This window comes from Triturus cristatus, chromosome 7 (genome assembly GCF_964204655.1).
Source record: "Triturus cristatus chromosome 7, aTriCri1.1, whole genome shotgun sequence".
In the NCBI taxonomy this organism is placed as follows: domain Eukaryota; kingdom Metazoa; phylum Chordata; class Amphibia; order Caudata; family Salamandridae; genus Triturus; species Triturus cristatus.
The window spans coordinates 1,089,734,278-1,089,754,976 of NC_140590.1; the positions used below are offsets into that span (position 1 = coordinate 1,089,734,278).

General features: G+C 42.3%; 1 protein-coding gene across 1 annotated transcript in view; it reads right to left on the reverse strand.

Moving 5' to 3' along the window:
- The window catches only part of LOC146811143 (uncharacterized), a 198,812-nt gene extending 178,458 nt beyond the window's left edge, over window positions 1–20,354 (reverse strand). Inside the window, exon 1 of the mRNA XM_085618210.1 lies at window positions 20,250–20,354. Coding sequence (XP_085474336.1) covers window positions 20,250–20,298 — 49 coding nt within the window. The 5' untranslated portion in view covers window positions 20,299–20,354. The remainder of the gene's footprint in view (window positions 1–20,249) is intronic.
- Window positions 20,355–20,699: the final 345 nt, after the last annotated feature.

The following is a 20,699-nucleotide window of genomic DNA, read 5'->3' on the forward strand; positions in this document are numbered from 1 at the left end:
GCCTTTCTGGAGGCCGATGGGATTCTACTGCCTCCCTTTTACCAAGGGGGTGCAGATGTCATTCCAATTCTCAGGCTAGGCCGGACCATTAATGTGTGCAGATTGAGCAAGGGATCTGGCCTGAGCAGAAGTGGCCTTACTTATATACAGGTGTGGTTCACCATTGTGAACTAATTTGTGCACAAACATTCCTGGCAACATTTGCTTTTTTTAAAACAAGCATTGGCATAGCCAATAGGTCTCACCTTTGGGACCTTATAAGTATTTAGTTATGCAGTACAATATCCTTACTGCAACAACATTAACTATTGCATGGCTAAACACTTATAAGGTCCCAAAGGTGACTCCAACTCGGGTTATCCTTTCTGTTGCAGAACGGTTTCAAATTAAATTGGTGGAGGGTTTCGCCTGTGCATCTTCTGTAACCCCACAAAATGCCATACACAAAGCAAATTTCATTTGCAAAGCCTTTATTAAACAAGTAGGAGGTGGATTTCACACATTTTGACTACCCATGTTACCTATTGCAATCAATGTGTACGCACTCAAGGGAAGGAGAACCTTGGTAACGCCCCACAACGCCAGCTCACGTAATGGAAGCCAGGACCAGCTGCAATTTCTGTTTTAAGCACGTGGAAGAAACCGGAGTGTTATTCGCATTTTAGAGAAAAAAAGAAGAATTTTTACACTTCTTGTGAAAATGCAAAGAGTTTTTTTTTTTTAAATGACAACCATACAGCATACAGCAGTACGTCTGTGGTAATCATTAATGTTGGACTTTGAAATTTTGTATCATAGGTCAAACACACATTTGACATGGATCGTTTCCTGCTGCAAAAAGATGGTAGATCACTCAAACGAAAGGCCGAAACAGACGTCGAGAAAAGAGCTGCAAAAAGTAGAAAGTATGATGCCTCCTACCTGGACCTTGGATTCACCTGCGTTACCATAAATGGTGAAATAAAGCCACAGTGTGTGGTTTGTGGCATGACCTTGGCTAATGAAAGTCTGAAACCAAACAAATTAAAGCGCCACTTGGAAACCAAACACGGGTCACTGGTATGAAAGAATTCAGATTTTTTTGCCAGAAAGCTGGAAGACATCATCCACCAAAAAGACACTGTGAAAAATGTGGTCTCCACGCCAACAAATGCCTTGAAAGCATCTTACCAAGTGGCGTACCACATTGCCAAAAACAAAAAGCCCTTTACGGATGGGGAAAAAGTGATTCTTCCAGCAATGCTTGATGTGGCCAGAACAATGCTTGGTGAAAAAGCGGCAGAGAATTTGAAATTGGTACCACTCTCAGACACAACAATTTGCCGCAGAATCTCTGACATGTCTGAGGATATCCATAGACAACTCCTTGCACGCTTGAAATCGAGTTTGTTTGCTTTGCAATTGGATGAAGCGACTGACTTATCTAAGGACGCTCATTTAATTGCTTATGTCAGATATTGCCACAAAACTGTAATATTGGAAGATTTTTTATTCTGTAAACCAATCAGGGGACAGGCAACAGCATCAACCCTGTTTGACATTCTCAATGACTTCTTGTGCTCCAACGGCTTAAAATGGGACAGCTATGTTGGGATCTGTACGGATGGTGCTCCTTCCATGTGTGGGGCTAGGGCAGGCTTAAAAGCCAAAGTGTTAAAAGTGGCTCCTCATATTCTATGGACCCATTGTATGATACACCGGGAAGCCCTTGCAGTCCGAAACATGGATAGAGAACTTGGGGATGTGTTGGATTGTGCTGTGAAAATTGTTAATTTCATAAAGGCGCACACCACTAGAGCACGTCTGTTTGCAATTTAGTGGGCAGAAATGGGAGCTGATCATAACGGTTTGCTTTTCCAAACTGAAGTCCGATGGTTATCCAGAGGGAAGGTTCTGAACCGTATTTTTGAATTAAGAAATGAAGTACGGCAATTCCTTCTAGATTTGGATCCATACAAAGCAGAACAGTTGTGTAATCCTCGTTGGCTTGTGCTTTTAGCATACCTTGCAGACAACTTTGATAAATTAAATTCCTTGAATTTGTCTATGCAAGGAGCTGAAAGTACATCTTTCACAATGTGCAAAAAATATCTGCTTTCAAGAAAAAGCTGGTGTTGTGGAAAAGACTAACTGAAGACAGCCTCCTGGAGGCATTCCGTATTTATCAGAAGCTGTTGAGGACACAGTTTATGAACTTGAAAGTGCTGCTGAGGTCATAAGAAATCACTTGACTTCTCTCAGGGGTGGTTTAGAAAAGTACTTTCCTGAGGACATTAATCATGACAATGACTGGGTCTTTGTGGTGATCTCGCATCCATTCCATCATAGTACTATGTCTTCGGAATGTAGAATGTACTGTGTGAGGCTGCAGCTCAGGGGATTCTAATTGAGACAGTTACTCTGGGACTGCAGCAGCTGTGACTAATAAATATTCCTCTTGAAGTACTTCTGTCTCCAATGCTTTACTACATTGTACTTCACTACAATTTGGCGACTAATTAGTCACAGCAAAGGATCCACGCACAAAGAAGCAGTTTTTCAAAATAAAAAAAAAAAGAAGAGAAAAAAAAGAAAAGAAGACGTTCAAGAGAACAAGACACCGCCATCATCGAAAAAGACAGGCTCGTATATTTTCACTTGCAATTAAGCGCAGAATTGAAGACTTACTAACAAGAACTTAAAGACCCTTTCCTTATAAGGACTTGAACCAACCTACTTTCAGCCTTTTAAGCTTACTACTTCAGCGCGTTTAAACAGTAATTAAATATTTATGTGGTTGAGATTCAACAATAACTTATGCCTTGTTAAGCGCGACTGACATCATTTGCGACTTAAATACTTCCCCGCCGAGTATCTGTTAATTATCTTCTACAGTGATCAGCACTTAGGGAAAGTTTCTACAAGATTGCATTGTTTGCTTTCATCGCGATGAATCGATCAAGAGCCCCACACAGACGGAGGAGAGGCGGGTACTTAGCATATTTAAACAAGTGCGAGGCAGTAATTAAATCTTTACTCAAAAGTAAACAGCTTTCCTATGTGTACCAAGTCAAGCGCGAGGCTGCCTTTGACATAAGCTTATCGCAGCGCACGCGAAGTCAAGCTGTGCGTCTTTCAAAACAGGCACGAGACCGCCATTATCTCTAAGGTTCACCGCGCTTGTGTAAAGTCTAGCTGTGCTCGTAGCTTCACCGTTATTTATCGAGTCAAGCTGTGTGTTTTTTCTGAACAAGCACGAGATTGTTATCACCTCCAAAGTTCACCGCGCTCCTTTTTAAAGTATTATTTATCAGTCCCAGAGTAAGAGACAATAGATCAAAGCGGTTGTCAAAATTCACCGAAGCGTGAAGGGAAATCCAATTTGGCACACACTCAGCGAGAGAACGTTTCTTATTATACGTTTTGTGTCTAGTCAAGCGGAAATACACAATTTGCTGTGGAAGCCGGTTGTTTTAGCGAAACCAAACATATTCGATCATACGTATTAAACAAAACGCGTGGAGATAATTAACTACAAAAGTCTTCTGCATGAGTATAACTCAAATTCAAATTGAAGTAAACGAAGAACAGAGTTACTCACTTCCTTTAAGCACAATCCGGAGAAAATAAAACGTGTTCATTCCCTGCTGTTGGTTCAGTGTTAAAAAAAAAAGGGAAACTCAGAGGAAGGACCAATCAATACAGCCCAAAAAAAACCAGCTAGAATGCTGACTGTTTTTTTTGTAAAAAAGGCATAAGGAAGTTACTTTCTTTGGGATTTAAAGACATACAAAGCTCATTCTGTAACTATTTTGACTCACCACCAAAGAGAAAAACAACAAGAACATTTTTTTTATTTTTTTTACAATCTGTTGCTCCTCAGGAACTTATATGGATATTTTAGAAAAGGGAGAAAACAGAAAAGAATTTACAAGCACAACAGTAATTAATTCAGTAATTTATGTAAATTCTATATCTGGCATGCATACCTAAAAAATATAGATAGATAGTAAGATCTCTCAATTTAGGCGTCATGGCAACAATGCAAAATGTTGGTGCTCCTCCTCCTTTTCTTCAGACCCCTGGAGATCCACCTGTGCCTTGGAGGAATTGGTACAGAGCCTTTACTAAATATTTAGGAGCTATAGGTGGAAATAGATATCGAGCAGAGCGTAAGAGATTTTTGTTAACACAATTTAGGATTCGAAGGCCAATCTATATATGAACATCTCCCACCGTATGTCACCCCCCATGATCAAGAAGATTTAGATAATTTGAATTAGCTGTTAAGAAATTAGAAAAACAATTTGATGTTCAACCCAGTTTAATTGTTAACAGACATAAGTTTTTCACAAGAGTTCAGCTACAGGATAAATCTATAGATACTTATGTTGCGGTCCTACGTATGTTGGCTGCTGAGTGTTTATTTGAAAATTTTACAGACCAACTCATACGTGATCAATAGTGGAACGTTGTTGGGATAAGAAAGTTCAAGAATAACTTCTCACGATGAGAAACCCTAATCTGATTGAAACAATTGACATAGTAAAGGGGATTGAGGTTTCCCGAAAAGCACTTAGAGAACTCACCTGTAAAGAAACTAGTGGTGTGTCTGTAGTGAATGAAAGCACAGTTGCTTGAGAAAATACAAATGTAAGCCCAAGTTCAAAACAAAGTAGTAGTTTAAAAAAGTTTACAAAAAAAAGAGTACAAGAATAACTTTTTCTCCCAAAAGTATATCTGTTTTAGATGTGGCAATTCTAAGCATGGACCTCATAGTAAACCGTGTCCTGCAATACATGTGAAATGCAAATTATGTAACAAGATCGGGCATTTTGCAAAGGTTTGTCAGACACCTAAAAATAGAATTAATTCCGTACAAGATAGAGATCTATGCGATTTCTCAGAGGAAGAACAAAATTGTACAAGAGGTGTTAGAGACATGATTGTTGTTGTACATGATGATGAGTCTGATTGTGTAGATCCATATGAACATATTGAAGTAGACGGTAAAGAGCTTAGACTACTCATCGATTCTGGTGCTAGAATGACAATGATAACTGATGAGTTGTATGATGAAGTGTGGGGTAAACGTATTTTGCTTCCTCCAGATAGGAATCCAGTCACGCATGATGGAAGAAAAATAGAATTGTCAGGATATTTTGAGTGTCAACTTAAATTCAAAGATCGTAGCATTTTTGGAAAAGTATATGTGGCTAAGAAAGGTTTAAATATTCTGGGATGGTATCACCAAGGCCTTTTTGGGATGACGCTTAGACCTGGGAGAGATGTACAAGTTTCAATAGTAACTGATGGTGAGGAAAACAGAGAGTCTTTTGAAAGATGTGAAAACAATAACTTTTGGGTTGACAAATTTCCTACAGTGTTTGGGAACAAGTTAGGACAAATCAGTGGATTCAAACATAAAATTAAGGTCCAAGAGGATGTTACTCCTGTAAAACATAAATTGAGAAATGTACCATTCAGTGTACGTGAAGACTTAGCGAACATTCTTAAAAAAATGTGTGATGATGGAGTAATAGAACCTATAGAATCATCCCTATGGTTAAGTCCATTGGTTATTGCAAGAAAAAAAATGGGCAATTGAGAGTGTGTATTGACTTAAGATGCCTTAACAAGGTAATTTGGGTTGATTCACACGCTCTGCCAAGGATTGACGACATCATAAGTACATTTTCAGGTGCTAGGGTATTTTCTAAAATTGACCTAGCATCTGCATATCATCAAATAGTACTTGAGGAATCTTCACAACATCTAACGGCTTTTGTTTCTCCAATGAGTTCTTATCAATTTAAAAGAATGCCGTTTGGACTCGAATCGGCCGCAGCCGTATTTCAACGTGTATTAGAGAATGTGTTGGAAGGAATTGATGGGGTGGTAACCTTCCAAGACGATATTCTAATAGCCGGTGAAAATCAACATATTCATGACAAACGGATGTGTGCTGTGCTAGAAAGACTAAAAAAATTTGGTGTTGTGGCCAATAGGGGGAAATGCAAATTTTCTAAGAATACAATAGAATATCTAGGTCACGTAATTTCGGAAAAAGGGGTAGAACCCAGACCTGGTTTGGTTGATGCTATCACCAAAGCACCCAGTCCAAAGTCTAAAGAGAATGTGGCTTCATTTTTAGGACTTTGTGAGTTTTATTCAAAGTTTATTCAGAACTTCTCGGCCAAAACTGTAAAGCTAAGAGAATTATTAAAGAAAGACAAAAAAATTTTATGGGAGGAAAAATGTCAGGTTGAGTTTGAAGGTTTAAAAAAGGAAATCATTTCTTCAGGAGTTCTTGCACCGTTTGATCCCTCACAAGAATGTATCATTACGGTGGATGCTAGCAATGATGGTCTGGGTGCTACCATTGCTCAGTTGAAGGGAAAAAGTGAAGTAACAATTGGGTTTGCTTCAAGGTCTTTGAGGTCTAATGAAAAAATCTTCTCTGTCATTGAAAAAGAACTTTTAAGTTGTTGCTGGGAGGTTGAAAGGTTTAAATGTTTTATTTGGGGAAGGAAATTTGTGCTTAAAACTGACCACAAACCTTTAGTTAGTATTCTAAGTGGCGCAACCATCAAAGATCATACCCCGAGAATAGCAAGATTGAGCTCTAAACTCCTACAGTACAATTTCACTATTGAGTACATCCCAGGTGGTAAAAACATAAGAGCAGACTACTTATCTCGTTCACCTCTAAGTTTAACTGATTATCCAGAAAACTGGGAGGAAAACGATGAAGAATGTTTAATTGCAAGTATCGATATTTGCCATGACACTACTTTTAATGAACATGAATGGTTGGATGAATCTTTAAAAGATATAGAACTGGATAGTGTCAGGGAGTATGTCATGCATGGGTGGCTTAAAGAGAAAAATCTGTCTCAGAATTTACAACCTTATTTCAAAGTGGCGGATGAATTATCTATTGAAGAAAAGGGGATGCTTGTACGGGGAGACAAATTCATTCCACCTGTTTCATTGAGGGAAATGATTATTATGTATGGTCATGAGGGACATCTGGGACAAACTATAACCAAAAGAAAAATTAGAGATAGTTACTGGTGGCCTTGAATGGATTCTGCCATTGTAGCCAGTGTTCGGGGTTGCGTAATCTGTGCTTCCAGTGATAAAGGTCTTAAAACAGAAGCAGTTCCTTTACAACCTGTTGAATTACCTAACACAATTTGTTCAAAGCTTGCCATAGATTTTATAGGTCCTTTTGGCACTCTTCCACGGAAGTTAAGATTTGCCATCATAGTTGTAGATTACTACAGCAAATGGTGGGAAGTGAAGTTTGTTGAAGAACCAAATACTGTTGGTGTTATCAAGTTCTTAAAAAATCTGTTTTTAAGGGAGGGTTTTCCTAAAGAAATTGTCTCGGACAATGGTGTCCAATTTGTTTCTAGGGAAATGAAGAGTTTTCTTAGCAACAATGTCATCAGACACAAGTGTGTTGCTTTGTACCACCCACAGGCCAATGGTCTGGTGGAAAAAATGAATCGCACTCTAGTTGAATGTATACAATGGGCCATTCAGAACAAGTTTGATATTTGTAATTCTGTTGAAGAAATGCTTTGGTCACACAGATGTTGTCCTAATGCTGTCTCAGGTATTACACCATTTGAAATGTTACGAGGACGCCCACCTGCCTCTAAATTGTGTCCTGCCTGGTTAAGAGAGTGTCAACACAAAAGCGATCATCTGTTAAATATAGACAAAATTGTGAGACCAAAAGTTGAAAATTTTCAAAGTAAAATGAAAAGCCATTACGACACTACCCACAGTGTTAAACCAGTAGAAAATCGACTATGTGTTGGAGACTGGGTTCGTGTCAAAGACCCCATTCATGTTCCCAAGGGGATGTCAAAATTTAAATCTCCTGTCAGAATTGAGGTGGTGACTAGGAATGCAGTGAAAACTAGAAAAAATGAATGATGGAATAAGGGAAGAGTGGTGAGGGTGCATATTCACGATACCCTTCCCCATGATTTTCGTCTTTCATCCAAACCATCTTTGCATTCTCGTGTTCCTTCTTCTTCCTCTTCTGACATTGTTGTTTCTGAACCAAAGTGTTCCTCTCATCCTGAACCCGAGCGTAGGAGTAATAGACGAAATGTTATCAAACCTCTAAGATTTCGCGATTGAGGTTTATTTGTGTTAATTATCGAATGTACATTTATGAATCGATGTATTTACAGTATGTTATTTTGTTTAATGTTTTTTCTGTTGTTACTTGTTGTAAAGAAGGGAGATATTGTGGTGATCTCGCACCCATTCCATCATAGTACTATGTCATCGGAATGTAGAATGAACTGTGTGAGGCTGCAGCTCAGAGGATTCTAATTGAGACAGTTACTCTGGGACTGTAGCAGCTGTGACTAATAAATATTCCCCTTGAAGTACTTCTGTCTCCAACGCTTTACTACATTGTACTTCACTACAGTCTTCCAACCTTTTCTAGTGGATGCAGGTACTCATCTCCCAGTGCACCTTCAGGAAGACCTAATTGAGGTCCAGAGTGATCGCGTTCTCCGAATGCAATTCAGCAAAATCCCATTGGCGGAATTTTGGCTGAAAATGTCTGAAGAACATTCATGTTTGTAACAAATTTCAGTAAAGACTATTCTGCCTTTTAGTTCGTCATATTTATGTGAGATTGGTTTCTCAGCATTGGCAGTATTAAAGACCAAGTACCGTTCAAGGCTTGAGGTGGAGCACAACCTGAGGATGGCTGTAGCAAAGATACATCCACAAATTGACAATCTCTGCGGAGAAAAACAGGCTCACCCATCCCATTAGTTCAGAAATGTTTTACCAAGTTTGTCAACTATGTTTTGTTTAGGAAAAATAAAGTACTGTTATGCATTTTTGGGCAATTCTTTTTGGAGACTTTTTGTTTGAACTGTGTAGTAAGCCTGTGACTCCGAACTATTGTCACCCACAAACCTTTAGTTTGCTAAACACTGTTTAATAATATTTCCCCACCGTAAAAATGATTTGCCATGGGAACGGGGGGGGGGGCGTTTGTGGTTGTCTGTGATGAGGAGTACCAAGTTCTAAACAAAATTCTCAGGAGGGGGTCCTTAAACCTGGAAGTTTTGACAGGGGGGTCTCGGCATCCAAAAGTTTGAAGACCTCTGCCCTATCAATAGTGGAATTCTTCATTCATATAAAACACATAGGTAAACTTAAAAAAGATCTCAATGAAAGTCCCTAAAACACTCAAACAAAGATACTACTACAACAAACAGTGCAAACAAGACAATTTATTTCTTTAGTACATTTAAAAATTATTAAAACAACACCTATAATAATACACAATGGATCAATTAAACATAATTTAAAAACAATACAATTCATCAAATCAGGACATAACATAACATCTTATAATATTTTTACCACAGAGAACCCTAAAAAATAGGGGAGAAGAAGAAGAACAATGATACTTTGTCTTTTGGCTCAACAATTCCCTAGGAATAATTTTTAGCAAGATTAGCCTGGATACATCTGCTCTATTGTGTATCTACAGGTCCAACTTGTCCTTGGGATAATGTATGGAAATGTGTCGACACATTTCGATAGGTATCTGATTATTCCATCTTTATCAAGACAGTCATTATGCACACTTGTATTTCTTTTATAGACTCGAGGAATGGTCTATTTGATGGACCCCCTTCTTAAACGGACTTGAATAATGCCTGTTTCCCGACTGCCGTATATTCTAAAACGGTTCAATCCGGAACCCCAGATTTCTCGTTTGCTAGTTGTCTATCCAAAGGGCCCGCATATGAGGTCCAAGGTCGAGGGGCTTTGGTACAAACACCTCCTCACCTGCCGATGCGCTTACGTCGCGATCTTATTAGCTCAGGGATTCCTCGTCCTGCTTGATCCTTTTGGGATCAAGCAGGACAAATTTTCCTAAAGGTTTTGAGTGCCCTGCTGGACCGCAGTGTGGGCCAGAGCCAGCGGGCACTGCGGGCCTACCGCCACATGGCATCGCTTCAGGGATCCCAGACTTAGTGGCACCCATTGGGCTGAGCGGGTGTGCAGTATGCGATGATACCGGGTACACTGGTATGTCCTATGCCATGGAGTAATCAAGACCCAGCACCAAACGTGAGACCTGGTGGCCTGCGGAGCGTGGCTGCATGGTGTTGAGGGTGCCATGTCCACGGGCCCTGGGCTTGTGGCTTGCAGCAGCACGTGGTGGGACCTCCTGTCTACACGCCTGTGGCGGAAGGTGAGCAGTGAGGCCTGGGTGTGCATGGGCGGGCATGCTACGATGGGCGGCGGGAGGGGCTGGAGTGCCTCTGCCTGGATGTGCATGGACGGGTAGGCGATGTTGTCTTGTGCAAGTGTGTGTACTGTGCAGATGTATGCCGTTACAACGCACACTTTTACAACGCATGCACTTACAACGCATTTTTTACAACGCAACATCCACTACAACGCATTCCATTACAACGCAGGACACTACAACGCATTTTTAAAAACTACCTTTACAACGCATTCCATTACATCGCATACTACCTTTACAACACATACCATTACAATGCATAATATTAGATTGCATTTAAGGTAAGTGTTGGATAGTATAGGGGTAAAAATTACTATTCTAACTCCAGGGGGTGCAACAGTAGGGTAAGTGTTGGATAGTATAGGGGTAAAAATTACTATTCTAACTCCAGGGGGTGCAACAGTAGGGCAAGTGTTGGATAGTATAGGGGTAAAAATTACTATTCTAACTCCAGGGGGTGCAACAGTAGGGTAAGTGTTGGATAGTATAGGGGTAAAAATTACTATTCTAACTCCAGGGGGTGCAACAGTAGGGTAAGTGTTGGATAGTATAGGGGTAAAAATTACTATTCTAACTCCAGGGGGTGCAACAGTAGGGTAAGTGTTGGATAGTATAGGGGTACAAATTACTATTCTAACTCCAGGGGGTGCAACAGTAGGGTAAGTGTTGGATAGTATAGGGGTAAAAATTACTATTCTAACTCCATGGGGTGCAACAGTAGGGTAAGTGTTGGATAGTGTAGGGGTTTTAATGTAATATTATGCGTTGTAATGGTATGCGTTGTAAAGGTAGTATGCGATGTAATGGGATGCGTTGTAAAGGTAGTTTTTAAAAATGCGTTGTAGTGTCATGCGATGTAATAGAATGCGTTGTAGTGGATGTTGCGTTGTAAAAATTGCGTTGTAAGTGTAGTGCGTTGTAAAAGTTGCGTTGTAAAGGTTGTATACCGTACTGTGCCAATCAAGTTTCTGGACTCTGTTTCAGATGACGGCTCTGTCTCAGATGTGTGACCTGATGTACTGCTATACGTACCGGCAAGTGGTTGGAGACACAACGTTGGCAGCAGGTAAGAAGTGTGGCCTGGGTGTGCAGGGGTGGCGCTCTCTCTCTCTCTCTCCCTCCCTCTCTTCTTCTCTCTCTCTCTCTCTCTCTCTCTCTCTCCCCCTCTCTTCTTAACTCTCTCCCTCTCTTCCTCTCTCTATCCTTCGCTCTCTCTCTCTGTCCTTTGATGTGCGCAGGACACACCTTCTCATCATGATTTTTGTCTTGCAGGCTGTGACCTATGGATTGTCCCGAGGGGAGCCCCCATGTGTCTTCATTTCATTTCAGTGTTCCTTTTAATAAAGTTTCATTTGTTGCTTCGAAAGCGAATGTGTGATGCTCATTTCTGTGACGACACATGCATGTCACCAGTTGTGATTGTGCGACATCAAGCGGATTATTTTGTACATGTTTAGGTGTAGCTGATGTGGCATGTCTTTGGTTGGGGGGTGCCGGGGAGGGGGGGTCTTGGGGGTGGTGGCGGAGGGTGTTGTTACCCTTTCGGCCCTCTGGGCTGCATGTTCAGTCGCCCAGGTGCATCTGTTGTTCTTCAGGTGTGGCTGTGGGCTGTGCTCCCTTTTGTGGTGCTGGCTGCGGTCCAACTTTGCACCAGGTCGGAGCAGGTGTTATTTTCCTGCTGCTAACGCGCCTTTTCGCCTGTTTTGTGTTCTTATCGCAGTTCTGTCTGCTTGTTGTGAATGTTGTGGAGTGGTGTTGTTGCGGGTTTTGGCATGGGAACGCCTACTCTGCATCTCATTTGCGATAGTTGCGGGGGTCATCTGTGGCAATATTTTTTGCGGCTGCTATTGCAGGGAAACTGGTGGTATCAGCTGTTAGCACCAGCTTGTGAATAGGGTGATAATTTTTTCGCCACTTTGGCTGCAATAAAATGCCGCTAACTCGGCGATAGGTCCTTGTGATTATCCCCCTGAGTATCTCCGTATTTTGCCAACACGTGCGAAATCTATCCAATCCTGAATCAACTGTGACATTCGAGTTTGAAAACACCCTATTAATCATTGTGCAAAGTCTTTGGGTGCCTTCTGAATAAAAGTATAACCTTCTAATCACAAGTCAACTCTGTAGCAAGAACACACTGTTCCAATCCTGAATTGTATAGGGAAACTGCCAATTCATCCCTGAGATGGATCTTGCACTCCTAGTCCTCAATCCCTGGTGCTGTCTAAAACTTATTATGACAAGTCACTTCTGACAGGTCTACCCAAAACACACCTCACCTCTCCGAAGGAAGTTCTGTTGCAGCATCTTGTTTTGTCTTTGGAAGCAAAACCAAAAAAAACCACACTTCTCCGATCTTATGTATGCTTCAGTGGCTCACCATCCAAGAAAGATCCTTAAACAGTGTTACCCACAAAGTTATACACTCGGCCAATTCTCTTTACCGTATGTCGTTACCTTTGACTCGCATGGAGAGCTAGTAGTGTGATCTGGCTGGTCCCTGCTATGATGGTAGAAAAGTCCATTTGTTTCGCACAGTTCGTATGCTCACTTACCATGGGGCAGATTTACAAGAACTGGCTCATCTCTGCATATTAGCAGTGATGCGCCAGTTAATTTGCGTCACGCAAAAAGACCCTTGCGCCACCATGGATGCGTCAAATTTACAATGCGGCGCACCATGGCGCAAGGATTGATAGATGCGTGACGCATCTATTGGCGTAAAGGCAATGCATTGCTGGAGTCGTGTCTCAAGCACAACACAACTCTAGCAATGCTTCGGAATGCCTAGTTCCATTATGCTGCATTACTCTGTACGCCTGCTTCAAGCAGGCGTAAGGTTTTGATGCAGTGGCATCGTAAAAGTGAGTCACTTTTCTGAGGTTTCTTGCGTCGGAATGCCCACCCTGCATACATTATACCTGATGCAGGTAAAATTTTGCGCAGGGCATTACAATGTGACGCATCTCCCTAGATGCGTTAAGTTGTAAATGTGTTGCAACGTGGCGCATTGTTTACAATCACGCTGCGTCACAAAAGTGACGCAACGGCGGCGCAAAAGTGTCGCAAGGGACTTGTAAATCTGCTCCCAAGTGTTTTCCCGCCTAAATTGCTTCTCCAGACATGAAGTAAAGCATCAGAATGGTGATGGTCCGTTTCTTCTGCTTTCCTCCACCTTTCTTGAATCTTCACAGAGCCAAGGGTGGTGAGGGAATGTCGGTGGCACACTTCCTCAGCCAAACACTACATTGACTGTTCGCTGTGGGTCTCAGCTGACCTGTCCTGACAGAAAACTGAAAACTGCCTTGACACGGCTCTCAGAGAGCATGTCTGCTAAGGGCAGGCTCTCTGCCTTATAGTAAGCAGAGAGCTAAGCCTTACCATGAATTAGGAGAGAAGGCACAGATTGTGGGAGGGATGGGTGGCGGGAGCAAGATTTGTGTTTTAACCTTTGGGAAAGCAGGGGAGAAATTCTCCAAAGGGAGGGTGGTGTGGCCCGGATGGCAAGGCATCATTTGCCTGGGAGATAGAGAAGGGAGAGTGCGGGGGAAGCGGGGTTGGGTGGCAGTGCACCAGGTACTTTTAAAAAAAGTTTTAGAGGGGAAGGTGTGCAATGCTAATATGGATTAGAGGTGATAGGGTTCAATTTTTTGTTAATTTAGATTTGGGAAAGCTTTCGAAAGAAGGTGGAGTGAGGGTAGGGGTGCAGGACACCAGTTGGAAGATGTGGCAGTGGGCTGAAGAAGGTGATGCCCTGTTTTGTACGGATCACCCATGACTTTTAAACCCAGTACAGCTGATCTGAATGAGGTGATGAAATGGGGGCCATACATAACATAACATTTTTGATGGCTAACAGTAAATAATACAGATGTTTTTGAACTCTGGATTCTGGCTCACATTATGAACAACTCAATCTTTCTAGTGGCAGACAATAAGCTGAATAGGAGAGTTTGAATGTAGTGACCTCATTCAGCAATGTAATATGGATACTCAAATCTAAATCCGCACGATTCACCGTTGATTTGATATGTATGCTGTGTGAGTGACTGCTCTAAGTGTATCTGCTTTCTCTGCATTGGTTTGGTAGTTTTGTGTCTGAAGCTTGAAAATGTGTCAGTCCACCTTGCATGTAATGCTTGCAAAAGTTGCCCAATGCATGAGAAGTAGGGAGACATGAGGGTAGGGATTAAAAAGGTTATCTAACAAAGTGCCTCATGCAGAGTTCAGCTGCAGAGTAGTTACCGTCAGCATGGCTGAGTACTTTACTACCGCTATGGAAATGGCACTCCACCCGCCTAATTTAGAGATGATCTACAGCCCAGCAGGCATCTCTTGCATTGGCAGGAACCGCTGTCATGACGGTTCCTGTCAATGCATTGAAAGATTAATAGATAGCTCTGTCAACATGGCCGAGCCATACTGCAAACTTTCAATGTATTTTTTATATTTTCAATAACAAAGTCCCAAATATGAATGTTATTTTTTAAAACAAAAAAAGCAATGCATCCCTCACTTTAGGAGGGTTCTCCCAAGGGGTGGGGGGCCCTTTTGCAGTTTTCACTGCCTCTTGCTGTCAGGTTTTGTCTGCCAGTGATAGACAGTGAAAACGTGGCATTTGTTTGCCCATTCTAAAAAGGGTGGTGAGGCAACATTTCTGATAGCCCTTACTGTGTCGGGCCATCGGAGGAGTATGTATGCAGCTGAGACGGAGTTGTCGCCACCTTTGTCATTCTGAAGGTCTGCCCAACTCTAAATGAGTTGGATGGACCTCCAGTTTGACACAGAGAGTACCCTCACTACCAAACTCTAAATTGGGCTCCAAGTTGTCACCTTGGCACACTCATTCCATGTAAGATTATGATCTCTGTAGGCCTCAGAATTATAGTATGTATTTCTCAAGTTTTGGTAAAACAGCCAGCGAGCGTAATATTGGAGAAAAACTTAGGCAGAAACATTAATTCTTCCTCGCTGTTCTTTGTGCGAAGGCATTTGCCCTTGAGAACATGGTCCGAACAGGTGCCACCTGCTGGGGCTGCTTTGCATGAGTAAGTAATTATGGAGGTGGTGTGTATAAGGAGAGCCTAGACAAAAAGTGTCCCATTGTTCTGCAGTGGCAGGACACAGTTATTGTTTAACGGCATGGCTCAACGGAGGAAGGACACACATTTAATTGTAACCCTATAAAAGCAATTATGTGCCTGTAGTAGTAATAGCATGCCTTTGTATTCCCAACTAAAAGAAGGGTGTGAGTACTATTTTCTTTCTGCTGTCATCCCGCTCCCTTCTCTGAAGTAGTCTTCATCTGCCATTTTGTACTACAATTGTTGACTGCTATATATTATGTGTTTGCCTCTGCATGCATCTTAAAAAACGTCCGCCCCATCTCACTGCTCCCTGCCCCTGCGAAGATGTTAGAAACTCATCTCAATAAACATCTCGCAGCTTTTGTAGAAAGCTCTGGCTGCCTTGATCATTCCCAGCATGGTTTTAGGAGGGAACACAGCACCGAGTCGGCCCTCACCATAGTGCTGGATAATATCCGCACTCGGGTAGATGGGGGTCAGACCGCCCTCCTTATCCTACTGGACCTTACGGCAGCCTTTGATACCCTATCTCCCTCAGTCCTGTCTTCTCGTCTGAGGGAGATTGGGGTTGATGGAGCAGCTTTGTGCTTATTGACCTCTTTTCTTGGTCAAAGAGAGCAAAGAGTGAAGCTGGGGGAGTTTCTATCTCCATCCCTGTCTGTGCAATGTGGGGTCCCTCAGGGGTCAGCTTTAAGCCCGACCCTTTTTAACATATATGTGACCCCCCTTGCCAGACTTATAAGATCTTTTGGGATGGAGGTAGTCTCCTATGCAGATGACACACAGATCCTCGTCTCTCTCTCCCAGTCAGTTATGTCAACTGCCTCCAACTTTAGATCTTGTATGGAGGCTGTAGGACAATGGATGATTCACAACTCACTGAAGCTGAATGGGGAGAAGACGGAGGTGATGGTGTTTGGCGGAAAGGAAGAGGTCTGGTCACATGATTGGTGGCCTGATTCATTGGGAATGTGCCCTGACCCCACCTCGTCGGCCAAAAATCTAGGCGTTCTGATCGACCCTACCCTTAACATGTGTCAACAAGTTAATAGAACGGTCTCTACCTGCTGGGGCATTATATACAGATTGAGAAAAATCAGACACTATCTCTCACAACAGGCAAGGAAACAAGTGGCTGTAGCTCTTATCGGTTCTCGGCTGGACTACTGCAATGCGCTTTATGCGGGACTTAATAGAAGTCTGCTGCAGCGCTTGCAAGTAGCCCAGAACGCAGCAGCTAGGTTTGTCCTTGATTTGCCTAGGTATGCCTCGGCTACCTCTGCCAGAAAATTGTTACACTGGCTGCCTATAGAGGATCGCATACTCTTTAAGACCATGTGTATGACCTATAGGGCTCTAGCTAGGGGTAGCTCTTCTGGTGTGGGTGCTATTCTGTCCCATTATAGCCCCTCCAGGAACTTGCGTTCCTCTAACAAACTTCTCCTACTGGTTCCCCGTATCCGGAAAGTGAGATGGGGAGGCAAAGCCTTTTCCTTTCTGGCACCTAAGTGGTGGAATGATCTCCCACTCGAACTTAGGTCTCTTCCCACTTTACAGCTTTTCAGAGCTGCCTTGAACACCCATCTTTTTGTAAAGTCATACTTGTAGTGGTGTTTTGTTTTCTGGTTTTGATCTGTTTGGTAGGCGCCTTGATGCCTTCGGGTTTTAGTTGCGCACTATAAATTTATTTCATTCATTCATTCATTCATGCATCAACGTAAATGAAACATTTGCCAAGGTGTCTAGCCTGTACACTTCCCTTTTATATACATTCTATCCAGTGTTTAATGTGTTCCCGCATTATTCAACATATTCTAAATATTATATTTGCTGGTGCAACCCCAGAAGAATGAGTATTCAAGTTTACTTCACCTTATGTTTGAAGGTGATATATTGGCATTGCTCTTAACCTCTGACCACTTCACAAATCTGAAAAAAGACTATACTAACTTGTTTTATGTTTGATACTAGAAAGGCCCGATATTGAAAATTTTAAGGCTAAAATTAAATTGCAATATATTTGCTCAGCATACATTTATTTTAAGTGTTTTGATAGAAGCAGTCACATTTGTTTGTTGCCTACTTTCACCAATCAATGGCCGTTCCTGTTTAATGGCTTAGCTGGTTGCTGGTTCTCCCATATGATGTCTTATTCTTTCTTCTAATATTTAGGTTTCCATTTAAGGCAAACTGTCGCACTTGGCACCCTCTGTAGGGGCATCCCCAAATGTGTTTGTCTTAACCCTCCTTTTTTCTGAAACTGGTTTTTGGCCTTCAGGACTGTGCACACTTTACTACTGCTAGTGCTAACCAGTGCTTTAATTCTTGTGCTCTCTCCTTTAAACATTGTAAAATTGGCTCACACCCAAATAACACATTTATTGTACTTATACGTCCATAGTAAAGTGGTAGTACATGGACCCAAGGCATGTTAATTAAATGATACCAGTAGGCTTGCAGTGCTTATTTTGCCACCCATTTAAGTAGCCTATTTAAACATGTCTCAGGCCTAACATTACAGCCTGAAAGTGCAGTTTTAAACTGCCATTTCGATCTGACAAAGGAAACCTGTTGCCAGGCCCAACCCTCCCTTTTTAATACATATAAGTCACCCCTAGGGTAGGCTAGGCCCTAACCAGCCCTTATGTCAGGGTGCATTGCGTGTTAAAAGTTGGACATGTACTTTTAAGTTTTACATGTCCTGTTAGTGAAAAACTTCCAAATTTGTTTTTCACCTTTGCAAGGCTTAACTTTCGCATAGGATAATGTTGTGTTACCTTAATTTATTTAATAAGTGATAACGTTTAATTTGCAGCCGGTTAGTGTCTTAAGAATTGTATTTTACAACCCTCTTTAATTACAAAGATAGATTTTAAGTTACAATTTTTAACATTACACTTGGGAATTTGGCATTTATTTGTCCCAAACATGTGTTGCCTGCAGCCTGTTCCTGGGTCACTTGACTAGGTGCCTTTAGCAGTTGGTCATTGTGTATTCCTCCCAGACAGCATCACAATAAAGTGTCTGGATGTTGGCAGGATGAGCAATCTCAGGTAGGATTGAGGGGAGGATCTGTCACCTACCAAACTTGCACTTCAAAGGTACTGGCCCAACTCACACACAAAGGACTTCACATTAGCCTATTGTGCCCCCAGACAGACTGTGACCAGGACAGGGAGGCAGGAAATCACAGACACCTCCTTAGGTAAAACTCCAGAAGCTTCTCTCACTTCAAAGTGAACACCAGGTATAAAAAGGGGAATCTTAGACCCACTCTTTAATACACTCCTGGATCTGTGGATACTATCGAAAAGGACTTTCTGCTGCCCTGCTGCTTGAGGTCTACCATGCTTGCTGAGAAGGAAAACTGGACCTGCTCCCTTCACCGCCTACCTGAGGGACTCCAAGAGTCAGCTGACCGATTTCCCTCTCTGTGCTACTGGGACATTGCACGACCAGAGGCATCCCTGTATCTGCCTAATTGACCTACTGCTGAACCTGCAACTGGAACTGCCTGAGCCATGTTGGCATCTGCAAGAATGAGTCCCTGTTCCCTAAGAGTAGCCTCCCTAGGTCATGGATCATTGGCTGACATCAGTGTACACTCTTCCACCTCAGAAAGGAGAAACACTGAAGTTTTTGTTCTCATCGCAATTGCAAACAACTCTGTTTATTACAAGATGTTGCTGATTGCGCTGACTCCAACGCAAAGCACTGATGAACCTCGCTCTTCATGCTACAGCGACCAGCAGCAATGACTGTCAATGTGAGATCTGCACTTCACGTTACAACATCGACAGTCCGCATTGACTGGCAATGCAAATCTACACAAACGACCATCTGCGACACCCATCAGGATCGTCACACTACAGCGACGACCGTAAACGATGGCTGGTATGCTCTTCACACTACATCAATGACCATCCGCTATGCTGTCCCTACACCTTGCAGCCTCCTCCACCACATATTGAACCCTTCGCGCTGGATTTTAGAAGGTAACGTTTTCAGCAACAGTAACCTGGTTCCTCTAACAGGCCTGTGCTCCATTGTGGTCAGCCTAAAATTGTGACTTTCACCCGCTCTTGCATGACCAGATAAGTGTGGCTCTTTGTGCTTTTAGGTGGCATACTTAATGATAAGCTTTGAGGTTGCATATCTCCGATTCAGATTGGATTTTGTCGTTTTGTTGTCAAAATGTACAAAATTATGTTTTCAATTAATTACTGTTTGTGTGCGCCATGAATACTTTACACATTGACTCTAACTTTATCCTCGCTGCTTTTGCGCCAAGCTACCAAAGGGTTAAGCACTAGTTGATTTAGAGACTTGTGTGGTTCACTCTTACATGGATTTAGGCTTTGTTTGAGAAATCCACCCCCCCCCAACAACCCAATTTCTCACACATGTTTTGCTTACTAATTTGCAGGATAACTTGTTCACCATTTTATTTTACTCTAGGCCCCTTATTTGTCCCTCACTAGTGCTTTAACCATCCCTATTGGATTGCGTTTGTGCTTATAATGCAGGCACCCTTGCAAACGTTGCCTGAGTTGGAGCTAGGCAGCACATTGTGAGGCAGCACTGTGAAAAGGCAGGAATGCACCATATTATGTTAAATATGGTGCATTCCTTCCCTTTGCCTGTCAGACAGCACAGAACGGTGGTTTGCGGAGACACATAATGATAAATATGCCCCTGTATGTTTAATTCTAGCTATGGGGCTCTCTATGACCAACGTTTTAACAGAGTGTATAGAGTCCAAGAGTTACATTGACATTTTTTATAGGGGTTTGTTATTTTTTTAAAAGAGAGGCACATTTAAGACTACATTTTCTGTCACCCCATTCTCTGAGCATAGGAAGGACACTTACCAAGGGAGCAGCCAACTGCCACCAACAGGAAAGCGAGAGCAATCTTCATGGCTGGGAGATGACTGAGTATCTGGATATGATCTGCAAACTGCTCGAACTCAAGGTGACTCTCTCAGCTTAGAGCTCCTCTATTTATACATGAAGCGAGCAGTCAATCCCCTCCCAGCAGATCCGATGACAGGTCCCGCGAGAACGGTAAGTTTGATTCTTGGCAGTGAGATCAATCAATGTTGACTTAACAGGTGCCAATTTCTCGCCCCCTTTGTTCTTGTTTACTATCTAAATGGAGGAGCTAAAGGCTGTCAGTGGCATCTCTCTGTTAGTTTTTCCAAATGACAGGGCACATAAGCCAGTGACGTCATTTAGTAGTCACCAGGGGTGATAATGGCAACCCCTGGCCTACCACTTGCGATTCCTGTCACTGACTTTGAGACTCCTAACCTCAGGGGT